This window comes from Lolium perenne, chromosome 4, assembly GCF_019359855.2.
Source record: "Lolium perenne isolate Kyuss_39 chromosome 4, Kyuss_2.0, whole genome shotgun sequence".
Taxonomy (NCBI): domain Eukaryota; kingdom Viridiplantae; phylum Streptophyta; class Magnoliopsida; order Poales; family Poaceae; genus Lolium; species Lolium perenne.
Genome location: NC_067247.2, coordinates 130377139 through 130393066, shown reverse-complemented (window position 1 = coordinate 130393066; position 15928 = coordinate 130377139). Strand labels below are relative to the sequence as shown.

Here is a 15928-nt window from a genome sequence, read left to right as displayed (position 1 = left end):
TATAATACAAAGTCAGAAATTTTGGGCCCCCAAAATTTTGGGGCCCCGTGCGGCCGCACGGGCCGCACTCCTGCGGGCCCAGGCCTGACATCAGCTACTATTATATGAAACTCAAACATACTAGTAGGCTATTATGTACTAGTGAATGGACTGATTAGTTACAACCCTTTTCACTAGAGTTTGAATTTTCCGACAAAAGCAAATATTACACTACTAGGTGTGTTTGCTTTCTATGTATATAGCATAAATTTAAATTATTACCATTGACAAATAAATACATTAATAGCGAACAATTCACTTTCAATATTTTATTCGCATTTTAATTTTTACAACATCGGAGATACACATTAATAGCGAACAATTCACTATAAAGAAAGGTGTGAGTAACAATAGAGTATTTCTCAAAATCCTAAAAAGGAAGCACAATGACTTTTATGAGTAACACATACTTAGATTGTGAATGATTGTCCTTAAATTCATATTGAGCCCCGATAGTATTATATGTTGTGCTATTAATCAGAGTTAAATGTTGAGCAGTCTTTGGGGAGGAGTCTCGACTTGAGTTTGACAGGAAGTCCAAGATCTGGTGTAGGCTTTGGGTCCCTCATGTAGGTTTCTTGTTCACATGTCATTTTCCACCTGAATTGCCTCACTAGATAGTGCATGGCTACCATGGTTTCTACCCTTGCAAATTCATTCCCAGGACACATTCTCGAACCTCCACCAAATGGCATATAGCAATACGGTGGTATAAGTTTCTCAAACCGAGACGGATCAAACTTGCTAGGTTCATGAAAGAAATGTGAATCCATATGTGTGACGCTTTGTGCTGCGAAAACCTGCATGTTTCCAGGAACTAAAGCGTGTAAGGGTTCTTGTTTTTTGAGTGAAGGGTGTGAACAAGTTCATTCATATGAAGGAGTACTTACTTTCCAGCCTTTAGGGATATGATAGCCTTGATATTCAATGTCTTTGGTTGTTGTTCGGAAGCTCCCAAACACAGGAGGAACTGTTCGCAGTGTCTCCATCGCCACTTTCCATGTATACTTCATCTTTGCAACATCATCCCATGTCAGAGCATCCCCTAGTTTTTTATTGATTGCAATCTCATCTTGCTCTGCGGAGATCAAATGTCATAAATAGATTATTTTCATACCACGGAAGAAGAATTCTTATTTGACACAAATATCGAAGAAATGCACCGCAATGATTTATAGACCTTTAGTAACTTTGTCAAGGATCTCTGTCTCATTAGCAAGATACCGGATCATGAAGGTTATAAGAACAGAGGATGTCTCGTGCGCCCCAACGATAAGTCCCATTGCATTGTCCACAATGTCTTCTAGAGTGAGGGAGTGGACACCTTGAGATCGCAGAATAAGCATGTAGCTGATGAAGTCATTATCAGAAGTGGTAATGCATTCCTGCAGCAGCGACTCTTCTCTCTTGCGGGCAATGTTTGTAATGGACTTCCGTATCTTGGCACTTGCTGTCATACCTTTGCTGAAGCGAGTGAGAGGTATCTTCACTGGAAATGATAAGATTGACTTGCCAAGAGTAACAAAATCTGTGCAAAGGCCTTCTTTGACAGGAGCTGCCTCTTCGCCCAGGACAATCGAACATATGATACCAAGTGTAAGTCTCCTCACTGTTGGTAGGACCTGTAAAATTAGCAACTGTTCATTTCTAAACTGGTACGGCATTCATCATATAAATATTAAAAAATCAATATATGAAATAGGTCACATCGCTTTGAGAGAAATGGGTTATTACTGCTTACCAATTTTGAAGATGTGGTCATCTCTACAGAAGCTAGTCTTTCCCCGCTGGAAAGTCATCAGAAATACATGGCACGTTTTTTCCGAAAGGGGCAGCCATGTGCTCTACATCGATCTATGCGTACAACCTCTTACCTTATAATAAAATATGTTTTACTAGTTCTTTGACATGGCGCCTATTAATAAATTGCTGAAAACTTTGGTAGTAGCAGCTATAATAGGGGATATTCACTTTGGCTCATAGAAGAATTTTTTCCCGTTATGTGAATCTACATTTTGAAGTGTTCAAAAATTATAAAATAAAATTTTTCATGTACATCTACACATTTTATGTTCGTACACAAGTTTTAAAAAAAACTAAAAAAAATTGTGGCTCCTTAAAAAAGACAAATTTTGATGCTATAATTAACAGGACATTTTTTTGTTTTTTTGTACATGCCACATAAAATGTTGTTTCTCCACGAAAAATTGTGCACTAACATAGAATGCCATGATATACACCAAAAAAATTATATCAGATTTTTTTAACATTTTTAAAATTATTTTAAAATTATTTTGTATAATGGTAGCTACTTGTAATGTCCATATAGTAGCTAGTACTACTGATTTATGCACATTACAAGTAGCTACCAGTAGGACTATTTCTCCTCCTCTATCATTATTGGAGGAGCTACCGAGAAAAATACTACCTTTCATTGCTTTTGGATTCTTGTGGAAACGTTGTATCGAGATCATTGCTTCTGTCAGCTGTGGCAAGATTGGGACAAGATTGTGGTTTGTGGGTTTTTGAGCCGATGATTCTTAGGGTTGAGGCAGCATATTGTCATGGCAGCTGTCCGAAGATCTTGCTATGATGAATTAATGCATATGACGGGACATGATGGCTGTATAAAAGCAACAAGTTGTAGTATGGGTGATGGTCCATTTTCCTCAACCTACCCTTGGTGGTTTCTTTGACACTAGCATGCACAATGATTTTTTTGTGTTGGGAACCGGCTAGCACGAGGTGTATTCTTCTTCGGTGCAAGTTTTTTCGTTCTATATATTTATTTATTTAAATAGTTTTAACTTGTATCTATGTAGTGTCGCCAATGTTTCTGGCCACAGGTTATGTGGTTGGTCATACTTTGGGATTCTTGTTAGGGTGGGAATGCTATTCATATATGGTCGCTTTTGCTATGTATAAATGACACAATTTTTTAATATAAGAATTCTTCTCTTATGTATGTTATCTACCGATATACTCAATTGCTCTGTTCGTGGTTGTCTCTATAGAATATGGAGAATCAAGACTTGTTTATACATGTGTCTACACGGTGGAATTATACGGTGAGGGATATTGTTATCCCTCATGGCTGGCAGCATTATCTTTGTATTTCATAGGTGGTCTATGAGTTCTACACGAATCTTGTATTTCATTTTTTTTTGAATTCTTACTGTTTTGTGCATTTTTATCTATGCATATGTCAGGTGGAAGCTTAAAAATGTATGCTCGTGATGTTTAGTATAATAAAGTAGCTTTATTAGAAAAGTATGTTTTTTTTTCCTTAGTAAATACCAATAATATCACATCGGCATGTATGCATCATAGCCTTCATGAATATGTTGCCTAGGGTCATAATCCAAACAACAAAAATTCAAACTTACAATAATTACCTTTCTTGAGGGTGTTGTGTTGGAGGACCATGCATTTTGTTCTCTCATGGTGTATTCCATGATACACGTCTCAGGTTGTGTCTGCACCTTCTCGACGTAGACACTTCATAACACATGTCCTTTTTCATAGGTTTTTAGGGGTTAGTTTGTGCTTTATTCACCAGGAATGTCCAAACATAGCGGTCAACCACATCTGAAGCCTAGGATCATCACCATTAGAATTAATAGATAAAAGATGTGTCTTTACATGGATATCCCTGCCTTTGTGCTTCAAATAAAATACCAAAATCCCCAGAGTTATCTTTAATTTCCTTGATAATAACAATTTAACTAAAAGAACCCCCCCCCCCCCCCCCCCCCCTTAATATCCCATATGACATTCCAAACAATCAGATTGATACTACGGATGTTATCTTTAATTTCCATGACAAATGAGTTTGGGTGAGTTTGGATGTCATAAGGAATAGTGAGAGGGAGAGGTCTTCTAATTTGGCTAGACAGATTAGCTGCTAAGACTAAACTAGATGTGAACGCTATCCGGCATCACCCTGTCACTTACACCATGAATAGTTCTCGTCAAAACACCTATAAAAACTTCCTAACCATCTCGAATAATGATGACAACCGCTCTCTGGCTTTCTTATTTCTCGACAAAGCATATATATTTAGTTTTGCATGACCTGTAATTGCCTTAATCCAACCTCGACTGCAATTCGGAATAGATAAATTCTTTGTTGCCCCTAAATTACTCCTAGAAGTTCCGAGCTCCAAGATAAAATTTATGGTGAAACCAAAAGTACTCAAAGGTCTTTGGAAAATCTCTTCATAAAACACATTTCTTCTCACTTTCCTTATCTCCGAAAGGGAAATTAAAACATTGATGAAATTACCATTCATGAGTATTTTCATTAGGAACAAAAGCCATTGTTTCATATATTGACTGAGTTTTTTTTGTTGAACTAGCACTGCGAGGGCACCATCTTATTGTATCGAAAGTGTTACTTCCTTGACTGAATATTTGTATTACTTATTAGTGTATATCGAATAATGAAAATTTATATGATTTAGTTTTTCTGTTCCCATAGTCCTCACAGAAAAGGTGAGATTGCATTCAAATTCTTCGTTGTATATATAATGGGGATCCATTTTCTATTATGAAAATATCGGTTTCAACAAATCCATGATCAATACATCATCAAATCAGTTGGTTCTACAAATCAATACATGTTTTAACTCACGCAAGTCTTAGCTAGCTATTTATAATAAATAGAAGAAAAGGATTTAAATCAATAAAATGTAATTAATTTTGATGTAATTAAAGTGTAATGAAACATGATACGTGAATACAAACAAACAATCCCTATATTATTGTCTGGTTTATAGTATAAGGCTTGTGTATACTTATGTCCATTCATGTTTCTCACTATTTAACACATTTTCACTCGACGTTATTTATAAGTAAACCACACTCACAAAATAATACATCCTCTCTTTCCAAATATATAAGAAATTGAAATTAAATTTGGTCTTTCTTTTGGTTCCATAACCTCATAAATATTTATGCACTATAAGTATATCCTATAATTTGAAACACATATATTATTATATTTTAGCCATATAAAGTTAATAATTTATAGTTTATGGTACATTTAAGTGGTAATTTCTAGCTATATGTTAAGAATAATCATTGTGCTCAATGTCTTACTATTGGGACCAGATGCTTAATAGATAAAAGTCAATTGAAGGTTCATGCTTTAAACTAATATTAAAATTTGCAATTATTATTTCTTATGTCAGTGTAAAACTATCAACTTTTACTATGATGATCGATAGTAAGATGTGCGGCCTTGAGAGAAATTATAATTTTTAGTTAAATTAGAAATTTAGTTGTCACTTTATTGTTATGTTCAAGATTTTAATTTGCTGAGAGTAAGACATGCAGCCCTGAGAGAAATAGTGCATTACAAAATTATTTCCAAAACATCTATTTATTTAATTTTTTTAACTCTATTTAGAAATGTGAGTGCCTCTTAATTATTTTGTATAGTCAACCATGTGCATGCATAGATACACCGACATTATTTATATTTTTTACCTGTATTGGAAAACATTTCTATCTCTTTTATGTTTTGTACTTAAACTTAAATTGGTTTTTATGCTGAACATGAATATGTATGTGTCGATATACTCTACTACGTGCACATGCACATGTTAGTTTATACTATGTCTCCTAACACATGATTTACTTAGCTAGAGTAATTTATACTCCCTATGTCCTGAATTTCTTGTCGCAAATTTATCTGGATACGCATATATTTAGACATGTTTTAGTATATAAATAAGTACAAGTCTAGATAAATATCTGACATCTAATTCATGACAAAAGGAGTAATTTTCTGACCGCACTCACGGTGTGTGCTATTTCTTATTTTAACGGACCCAGGTAATCTTGCTAATGTACATTAACTGCCACGGCTAGAGTTTTTTTTCCTATTGTCATTTGCCAAACAAATATCAATTAGATTAATTGTCCCATTCAAGAAAAAAATAGATGCATTGAGTCCGATATCGTGGTGTAGACATGCACTTAGCACATGAGCCACTTATTTTTCCACTTTTTTTGACAAATTATTTTTACTTTTATGTGCAGATGTGGCTATATATATATGGGAAATAGTGAGATACCATGGCCTGTAGCTACGCACCCTAATCCAGCCATCCATTAGGGCATGTACAATGATGTCTAATCAGCTATCTGTAACAGGTGCCACGTCTGACTTTGGGTGAGGTGGAAGAGAGAGAACGAAGTCGTCGGTAATTCTGCAGACGGTCGATAGCCCATAAAAATCGCTCCTTAACGACAGCCAAATCCCGTTGTACGCGCAGGTGCCGGTAATTTGCGGAACCGCCCCTCCACGAACCCAATCCAGTGAAATATTTTGTTTTTCTTCCGTCGTCACCGGCTCGCCGGATCGGGACCCCAGTCGTACCTCGTCTTCATTCCCGAACAGATATTGACGTTCCGGCCTATTCCGGCGATCGCCTGCAGAGATGCGCCGCACTGCTTGGATGGACGCCGACTGCCGAGCGACCAGGACCAATGTCCACCACCGTGGCTCTGAACTTGTCTGGTTCATCCGCAAGAGCGGATCCTCAATTCAACAATTCTAGGCCGACCAGTTCCTAGTCGACGATGTACCAGCAAACAGGAACTTCAGAGCTGGCTAGCTTCGTGCGTGACCAATCTGATTGATTTTTTTTCAGTGGCCACAATCTTTATTGGACCAACAGCCGCGACGGCGCCGTCATCAGCCAGCCACTTCTCAGCATAATTTATTAATTCAGTTGATCAATTTCGTAATTTTAGAGGAGAGGCGCAGCCGGTGGTGGTGCTAGAGGTAGACGCAGATTTACTTTTCAGTTCATCAGTGTATAATTTGCTAATTTTTCGGGTGCTACAGATAGCCAAAAGAACATACCATTGTAGAGGGTGTTTTCATGGCTGTCTGCAAGGGACGTGGAAGCTGCTACCGACGGCAGTCCGTCTAAACGAATGCACATGCCCTTAGCCCTATAGGACATTTCCCATCGTAGATATAAACTAACGCCGTTAGACATTGTTTCCTCTCTCCCCTGTCCTGAGACCAAACCCACCCCACGTGCTCCTTATTTTCCTCTCCGTCGACCCAACCAGTCAACCACACATCACACCAGGCCATCCTCATCCTCTCCCGTACGACGGGGCGTCGCGCCGCCCGGCCCCAACTCCACTCCGCCTCCACCCCGGTCCGCAGACCTCATCCCGATGCCATCAGCTTCCCCGCGCCAACTGATTCCCGGCCGAGCCAGCTGCTCTGAAGTTCGAACCCGATGGAAGCAAGCTCTTTTGACTTGTGTAGCACCCGGCAGCCGTTGCCCCGGGCTTCATCGCTGGAGGCAGATGAGATCGGGTTGGCATAGTCAACCTGGATTTATCCTCGTCACGGGTCGGCCCTCCCAGCCTCTGTTTTTTTTTCTTTGAGATCCACTGGTTTTTTAGAAGTTTTCCAAATTGTTCCCAGATTTGTCATCATTTGTCTAGAACGCATTGTAAAGAATTCTTCACAGAATTTGTTCTTGGCATGTCACGGTTCCTACGCCTGTGATTTTTAGTTGACGTGAATGGAATCAGGGGTGGAGCAGGGGCACGGAGACAGCAGCGGACGGGAGCGGTGCCACCAACCCGGTGATGCAGGTCGCCGCCGCCGGCACGGGGATGCGCGCCTCCTGCGCCCTCGCCCACTCTTCTCATCAGTAGCTCGACTCACAGGGGAAACTGAGTTCGGTTCGTCTTTTTCGCGATGGAATCTTGACTCCTTGAGCTCTGCAGAAATAGCAGTCTATGACGGGATTTTTGAGTTTTAATTTATCTCTCCTAGATTTATTTCGTGATTCAGCCCCCAACCGTGTCGTATCTTTCTCTCTCCTACTGCTCTTGTTTTCGCAATTCATTCCCCGTCGTTTCTTTCATTTATTTCTGATCTGCACTTTTTTCTTTGTTCTTTGCTAGAGTGTGGGGTGGTTGTGTGATTACAGAAATGGATTTTGAGGTTGGATTTTCTCGTGTCCTCTCTTTCCATGAAGAAATTAACACTAGCGCTGAAAGCACTAACACCAGCCCCCGCTGATAGTTTGAGCATCAGGAGTGGAGGCAGGGGAACTGGATCTCGCAACATTGTCTGATATGAGCTGCGTTTCGTGCAAATTAATTCAATTCCTGCAACAATTTTTGTGCGGACGCCTTGACTCTTGATTATACAAAGGAAAATAATTCTAATCAGCCGGAGGCTTCGTGGCTAGCAACCTCCGGATCCACTACGTGACGCGTGTCCCCGAACCAACCAGAAAAGGAGCAGGCCCCACCCTATCTCATCCCGTCTTTTCCGCGGACACCAGTACCATTTCTCTTCCCCTTTGCCTTCTCTTCCTGTTCCTCACCGAGAGCCATGGTTTTCTCCCGTAGAAATTCGCTCGCCGCCGTCCCTCTCGACTGCCCGGCGCCGTTCCTCTCACAAGCAAGATCCGCCTCCACGCATATGTCTCGCTGCCGTCCTGAGATCTGCGCGGGGGCGGCGGCAAAGCCTGCATCGTTGCTACAACGGAGATGACGGTGGCCTGCGCCACCTCCTTCCCCGGTTGCATTTGTGGCCGCCGGCAACGCGGTGGGATACATCCGGCCAGCGCTGCTGCAAGATGGGCGTCGTCCCGCCAGTCCACTACCGCAAGCATCACCTGGTTCTCTACACCTCCTCCCACCTCACTGGCGTTGTTCCCCACGGGAGGTGCTTCGAAAGGAGTGCGTCGGTGCTCCCACAAGAAGGAGGTGGTGCTCCCAAGGGAGGGCGGAGGTGCTGCCACGGCGAGGGCGGCGCTTGCAGACCCCTCCTTTTGCTGGGGCAATTCCGCCGGCGCCCCTGCTGCAATCGCCTTGGCCGGAGCTTCAACAGCTTTACGCCGGAGCTGCAAAGGGCGGACGCTGATGCTACAACCGGTTATCACTGGAGCTGCAAGCTGGCGCCTTCGGGGGCTGCGAATGCGCTCCACCGGAGCTGCATTGGACCATCTTCAGAGCTGCGAAGAGCCACCGCAGATGCTACAAGGCCGACCGACGCCGGAGCTACGAAGGGCCACCACACGGAGCTGCAAAGGACCATGGTCGGAGCTACATAGGCATATCGTCGGAGCTCCAAACGGCCACCGCATATGCTACAAGGCCTTTCGGCGGAGCTACATGCAGTAAGCGGCGGTGCTGCAAGGGGCTGCCGGCGGAGCGGTGCTCCCGGCGGCGGATGATGATACTGCCATACGTGTATGGCGGAGAGGAGGGCGACGATGCTGCAACCAGCGGCTAACGATGCTACCATCAGCGGTTGGTGGTTCTGCCGGCGGCGGTCGGAGAGTTCTCGCCGGACCTTCGCTCGATGGTGTGGGCGCGGTGGTGCTGCAAGGAGCTGAAGGTGGTGCTGCCAGCTCGTGGGACGTGGTGCTGCAAGGAGAGGCGGCGGAGCTGCCGGCTGGAGTTGGCATGGCGCTGGCAGCTACGGGAAGACTGGGGCTTTGTTTCTGGGGGAGAGAGACGGGGAGGAGGACGAAGCGGTGTGAAGCACGGACTTTCTTATCTGTTTTTTTAATTATTGGAAAAGGACACGTGTCAACCTGTCGATCCGGAGGTTCTGAAGTGCAAATCCTCCGGAGGATTATCAGCAGTGCCCTTATACAAAGAAGCAAAATATTATTCTGTGATTTTTTTGCGGTTCATTTTTTTTGGTTTATGTGAGTATTTCATGGTGACGAACGATGTTGAAGCAAAGTGCATGTTCTGTCCATAAGCGTGCGTTTGGTTCTGGACCAAAACATGGATGGGATGGGATGATCCTCTTTCTTGGTATGTTTGGTTACAGATTAAGTTGGATGGGACCATCCCCATAAAGGAATATTCCTTGTAAATCATGAATCAACCCGTCCCTCCAAATCGACCGAACCTCCCGATCCACCTTTTCTTAAAAACGTGGACCGTTGCTTAATCCATCTCCCTCCTTTCTAATCGTGCACCGCGTCTTGCCCACCTCCGGCTTGCCTGCAGTGGACAGAGAAAGCATCGGCGGCCTGGGCGAGCGGAGCTGTCTCGGCCCTAGGCAAGCGCGGCGGCCTGGGCGAGCGCGGTGGTCTCGGCTGGGCAAGCGCGGCGGCCTAGGCGAGCGCGGCGGTCTCGGCCCTGGGCAAGCGCGGCGGCCTGGCGGCGCGCGACGGCCTCGGCCCTAGGCGAGCGCGTTGATTCAACCCTGGCGGGCAACACAGGCCATGTGCGAGCGCAGCCCGGCTGGGCACGGCCAGCGGCGGCGGCGGCTGCGCACGGCCGGGCGGCGGCGGCTGCGCACGGCCCGGCGGCGGCTCGTTGGGACGAAGGAGCAGCATCATCAGTGCGTGAGCTCGACAGGCGCGCGGCTCATGAAGATGACGTTTTTTTTGCTAATTGCAATTGGACGGCTGTTAATCAATTGTTATTAGTATCCTAACATAAACACACTTCATCCCATCCCACTCAGATCTTCAAACCAAACAGAATATGGGATCACCCAATATGGACCATCCCATCCCCAAAAAATCTGGATGATCCATCCCATCCCTCTCAAGTCACCAACCAAACGCACGCTTAAGCCCCGCGCCTCAACCTGCATCCCGGAGCCGGCTGCGCCCAGTGCTTCCACCTGCGAATGGAGAGAGAGGATTTGGGGCGGGCATAGCCGGACGGATAGGACGCGGCGTTGGGACACGGGTGCCCGCGGGGAAGGATCCCGGTCGCCGTGGGGGAAGGAGGTGGTGCCGGGGACACGGTTCAGCCGACGGCAGGCGGCCGCTGGGGAAGGAGGGCGGCGGGTGAATTTGGCCATTTGGGAGAGGAAGAGTGTGATGTGCGGTGCCCGTTAGCCTTTTTCTTTTCTTAATAACCGTCGATAGGAACATGGCATGGCTGTACAACACACGCCTGCTTGCCCGTGTAAGTTTTTTCTCCACTTTTTTGAAGTACAAAATGAACGGACCATGGTGCTTATTTTATGGAATAGCAACGTGTGAAGCACTGAAACCATGCACGGTTCCTTTTTTGTAGTTTTCCCCCGTGCACGGTTCCTTCCTTTTGCAGTTTTTACACGGCACGGCTCTCCCTTTTTGAATTTTGAAATGGCATGCGGAAACCTCGTTTACCAGTTTTTGCATGGCACGGCTTTGAATGGCCACGGTTGGCTCAAACGGACACCACTGACCGAATATAACGGTAGCACGAATCACAAAACCACATCTAACGATTCTATGCCTATACGTAGCTATCACCCTAGGTAGAAAATCCGCGTCGATATGTGTGTGTGTGTGTGCGCGCGTGCGCGTGCGCGTGTGCGTGCGCGTGCGCGTGTGTGTGTGTGTGTGTGACACTTTTTTCGTAAAACCTGTACGCTTTAAATCATAACCATTAAAATTAAGATCAATGCATGTAGCATATATTTTTAGCTTATGTGGTTTAACGTGGTGGTTCTATTAGACATCCTTATATTGTCTATGAATTTTTGGTCACTGATTTATCTAAATACGTGACACATTTTAATATATAAATAAACCTAAATAATCTAGACAAATCTGCAATATATAATTCAAGGAAAAAGAGTATTTTTTATCAACGCATGCACCACGTATGCAATTTCTTATTTTAATGGACCCAGATAGAGCATACTAATGTACATTAATGGCACAACTAGATTCTTTTTTATGTTGTCAATTGCTGATCAAATATCAATTAAATGCATTGTGACATTGTCCCATTCAAGAAATAAAAATAGATGTGTTGGTTTCAATACGTGTGGTAGACAAGCATGTAACACATGAGCCACTTTATTTTCCCTATTTTATTTGGCGAATTCTGTGGACGTGTTATGTCCAATACATGTGGTAGACAATCATGTAACACATGAGCCACACTTCATTTTCCCTATTTTATTTATTTGTTCGAGTCGCGGTCTCCTCACATTGCACTTTGTGAGGGTATGGCTTGCCACTAACACCTTCCCCAGACCCCGCACAGTGCGGGAGCTCTCAGCACTTGGTATTTATTTGTAAAATTCTGCGAGCATGCCTATTTATGCTAGTGTATGTCCATTATAGGCTTGTAAGTGGCACTTTTTTTTACGTAAAACATGAACATTATGAATCTTAACCATTAAAATTAAGATCGATGTAGCATATATTTTAAGCTTATGCGGCTTAACCTGGGAGCTCTATTAGACATCCATATATTGCTTTTAGTAGATAATAGATAATAAATGGTTAGTTAAATTTTCATAAACCAATATCCAACCCCACATTGCTATTCTACATTTAATAGAAAATAATGTAGCACAGAGTCGAGATCCAACGAGTTATTGCTGGACTAATCATGGCCCCGATTTTAAGCTTGGTACCCCAAGACGGTTTACCCTAGTTCTGCCAGGGCTAACAAGGTAATTGTGCACATGCTTATGTGGGAAGTAGACATAATGTGAGAACACATTTAAGGAAACCTACCAATATAGGATCCATATTAGTAGAAGATTTTGGTGTAGGTAACAGAAACATGAAAATGGTTCATAATATGGACACTGATTTTGTTAATATATTTCAATTCAAATGTTGTATCCCAATTGTTCTGATGTTTTTTTTGGTAAGGATTAAATTTGTAACAGATGATTAAATTTTCTGGTTTGAAAAAAATATGTGTTAGTAATTTCCACCTAGTTCTTATACATATATAAATATACAAAGATCATAGTGGAGAGAAAACCATAAAAAGAAAATAGGTGCACAAATTACTATTGCCGAGGACCTGTCTAAATCTAGCTAAGCTTGAACTTATATAAGTGTGTTGGTAATTTCCCAGTAATCCATACAAATTGTTCAAGTAACAGAAATATATATTCCATATGAAAAGCGTTCATACCGTGATAGAGTCGCGACCAACCCAGTAGAGCTCGATGTGTCTCCTCACCTCGTCGTCCATCTTGCGCACGTATCTCCTCACCATGTCCGGCCTCAGGTATCCCTGCAGGGCGCCGCGGACCTGCTTCAGCTCGTCGCCGGTGAGCGTCAGCACCGACCGCCCGACGAGGGTTCTCAGCGCAGTGGTCTGCGTCAAGATGAGCCCGTCGTTGCTGAATATGAACCGGTTCGCCGCCGGCCCGGCCAGCAGGACGGTCGGCGAGCCCAGCAGCGACATGATGGAGACAGGACCGTATTTCTTGATCCGGTCTCTGAACCATTGGTCGTCGGTGTTGCTGCGGAATGCACGGAGCAGGGAGAAGGTTCTGCCGATAATCGGCACGCCGAGGCTACCGGGAGGCAGGTTGTAGGCTGAGTAGTACCTGTTGCGTCTGTAGAGGAGTAGGAGGATTGCAGGTACCAGCGACGCAACTAGTGCCCCGAGCACAACAATGGCGTAAGCCATAGGAGATTATACGGTGACGACTTGAGGTTAGGTCTGCCTGGTTCTGTGCGTAATCTTTATAGGAAAACCGAACGAATGTCCACTGAAGGCTCACTTTGCTGGAGCGAATTATAGCTGTTTAACTTATATATGCATGAGCTTAAACACTACTTAGGAATTTATTTATTTTTACGAATAGGACTCTGGCATTAAAATAAACAAGGAAGAGTACAAAGCATCCTAATAAAAACGAAAATTACAACGAGATCCTTGAGAAGCACTTCATCTTCAACCTCTAGATTGTGTCGACGACACGTCGCCGCTGCCGCTCCTCCCTGAGTCGGCCTAACGTTGTTGGTTACGGACGGGAAGTCGCCAAACGGATCAAAAAGACCACATCCACCCCAAAGACGAAGAAGAAGGAAGAACTACCGATGAAGCACCTTGATGATCCAAAGATCCCCACAGCCAAACGAAATCCTCGAAGACCACACCGCTCCCACAAGCCTCTTGACGTTGCCGCCGAGATGGGGTTGGAGCCGGAAAAACCTTATTGCATGAGACGCCTTCACCACCACCTGAGTGCTGCCCCTACAAACATTGACCCTAAAAACGAAGAACGGAACCCTCGAATTAGGGATGGATCCCTCCCACCGATGATGGCTGAGATCCACCACGCATCCCTGGCCCAAAGGCCACTGAGACAAGGCGATCAGCGGTGGCGCTGGTAGGAGGCAGGATGCCGAGATCCAATCACCTGCCCGTAAGTTCATTCTATAGGTTCTTACCGTAGGCCTAGGATTATTGATAACACTACTTAGGAATTAAGAGATGGAATATCTCCACTAGTAGAAAATAGGCCTTTTGTCCAGCACCCCTGGGAGCTTTAGTCCCGGTTTAAGAATGAACCGGAATTAATGGGGGACATTGGTCCTGGTTTATCGTGGAAACCCTTTAGTCCCGGTTGGTAATACCAACCGGGACTAAAGGGGTGGCCGCCGGGGCAAAAGTATTTAGTCCCGGTTGGTAATAAGGTCTACCCTTTGGTCCCGGTTCGTTTTACCAACTGGGACTAAAGGAAATTTTTGTTTTTTGGCTCCCCACGCACCTCCAGCACTACCTCCCCCCCCCCCCCCCCCCATCGTCCTTTTTAGCTCTGTAAAATATAAAAAATGATAGAAAATTCAAAAAATAAAATCTTTTGAGATTCATGTATGTTATGCAACCTACTATTTAGGGAAAATTGCCAAATTTGAATTTTGACTGTTTTTGCATAAAAAGTTTAGAAAAAGGTAAAACGGCATTAACTTTTGCATACGACGTCAGAAAAAAGCGTATAATATATCAAATGATCATGGAAAAAAATTACATCCGAATTTTTAGATTCTTAAAACTCCAAGAAAAAATATGAAAGCAGGAAGATTTTAGTTTTTGCTAGAAAGTCAGGATTTTAAATTTTTTAAAATTTTTAAATTAAAAATTTCATCCTATACATTGACCATGTTAGCCAATTTTTAGATTCTCAAATTTTCAGGTTTGGTAAAAACAATTAAAAAAATTAAAATTTAAAAAACAATTATAATACAAATTAAACAATTAATATTTAAAGGAAATTAAAATTATAATACAAGAAATTATAATCCAAGATTATTATATCATTAGTTTTGTTTATTAAAAGAATTGTTTGGAATTCAAACAATAAAGAAGTGTGACATCGATCAACATGTTAATAAGATTGATATGATACTAATATCAACAACATGCACGAAGCACTTGAAATCAGGATGGAAAAAGAACTTGAAAGTTAAGCGTGCTAGTGCTGGAGTAGTGGAAGGATGGGTGACCAAGCAGGAAGTTAGAAATTTGATCACGGGTAAGTAATTTGACTAGACATTAAGTGTAGTTAGAGACTAACTGAACTACTAGAAATTCTGAAAAAACTAGAAAAAAAGGAACAAAAAATAATGAGGTTAACAAAAATGGATATTTTTTTTAACAAAATAGCCTTTAGTCCCGGTTGGTGTTACAAACCGGGACGAAAGATCATTTTCCTCGATGCTCGCCAGCATCCCATGTGGCGAGACCTTTAGTCCCGGTTTGTTTTACAACCGAACTAATCAACTAAAGGATTGGGTTTTTTTCTTACCGCGGGTGGCTTGTATTTTTTGTTATTGTGGTTACAGGATGGTTGCTGGAAATTACCGGACAAAAGTTTCAAAGCGAAATCTCTATAATCTTTACTATTAAATTAGAGTTGGTCGTTTGACACTTAATGCATTTGATGGTCATCATTAGAGCCATCATGTCCCTTCAATCAAATCTCACGGTCTTCGATTCATCCAATCAAATTAGGAAACAATCTCACGGATGGTATCAATCGCACAGGCATTAAAATAGTTACCAAATTTTGTTGAAACGTTTGCCACAATGTGTTCTCTCACAAATTACCAATAATTCATATCTCAACCTTTGTTTTTCTCTAGCGCATAAGGAAAGAAATATTCGTGCA

At 43.0% G+C, this 15928-nt stretch overlaps 1 protein-coding gene and 1 long non-coding RNA gene across 3 annotated transcripts; one reads left to right on the top strand and one right to left on the bottom strand.

Annotated features, from left to right (window-relative positions):
- Positions 1-263: 263 nt before the first annotated feature.
- On the bottom strand, positions 264-13524 carry LOC127293905 (cytochrome P450 716A1). Of its 2 annotated transcripts, XM_051323615.2 has the most exons (5): positions 12937-13524; positions 1499-1661; positions 1220-1363; positions 930-1117; positions 264-839 (listed from the first exon to the last, which is right to left on the bottom strand). In XM_051323615.2, exons 1-5 carry the CDS (start codon positions 13438-13440, stop codon positions 513-515), a joined length of 1326 nt encoding a protein of 441 aa, XP_051179575.1. In that variant the 5' UTR covers positions 13441-13524; the 3' UTR covers positions 264-512. The 2 variants fall into 2 exon arrangements, with proteins under 2 accessions (XP_051179575.1, XP_051179574.1); XM_051323614.2 differs by having other exon boundaries at positions 1220-1661.
- Positions 7008-9731, top strand: LOC139830528 (uncharacterized). Its single transcript, XR_011742813.1, has 2 exons — positions 7008-7420; positions 7606-9731. It is a non-coding gene; the product is annotated as an uncharacterized lncRNA (long non-coding RNA).
- Positions 13525-15928: the final 2404 nt, after the last annotated feature.

Excerpts from the sequence above, each read along its gene's own strand:
- LOC127293905 (XM_051323614.2), bottom strand. The coding sequence starts at position 13,440 with ATGGCTTACGCCATTGTTGTGCTCGGGGCACTAGTTGCGTCGCTGGTA. Across the intron at positions 1,118-1,219 it reads CCTTGACAAAGTTACTAAAG|AGCAAGATGAGATTGCAATC; the intron begins GTCTATAAATCA and ends TGATCTCCGCAG. Across the intron at positions 840-929 it reads ATATCCCTAAAGGCTGGAAA|GTTTTCGCAGCACAAAGCGT; the intron begins GTAAGTACTCCT and ends GGAAACATGCAG.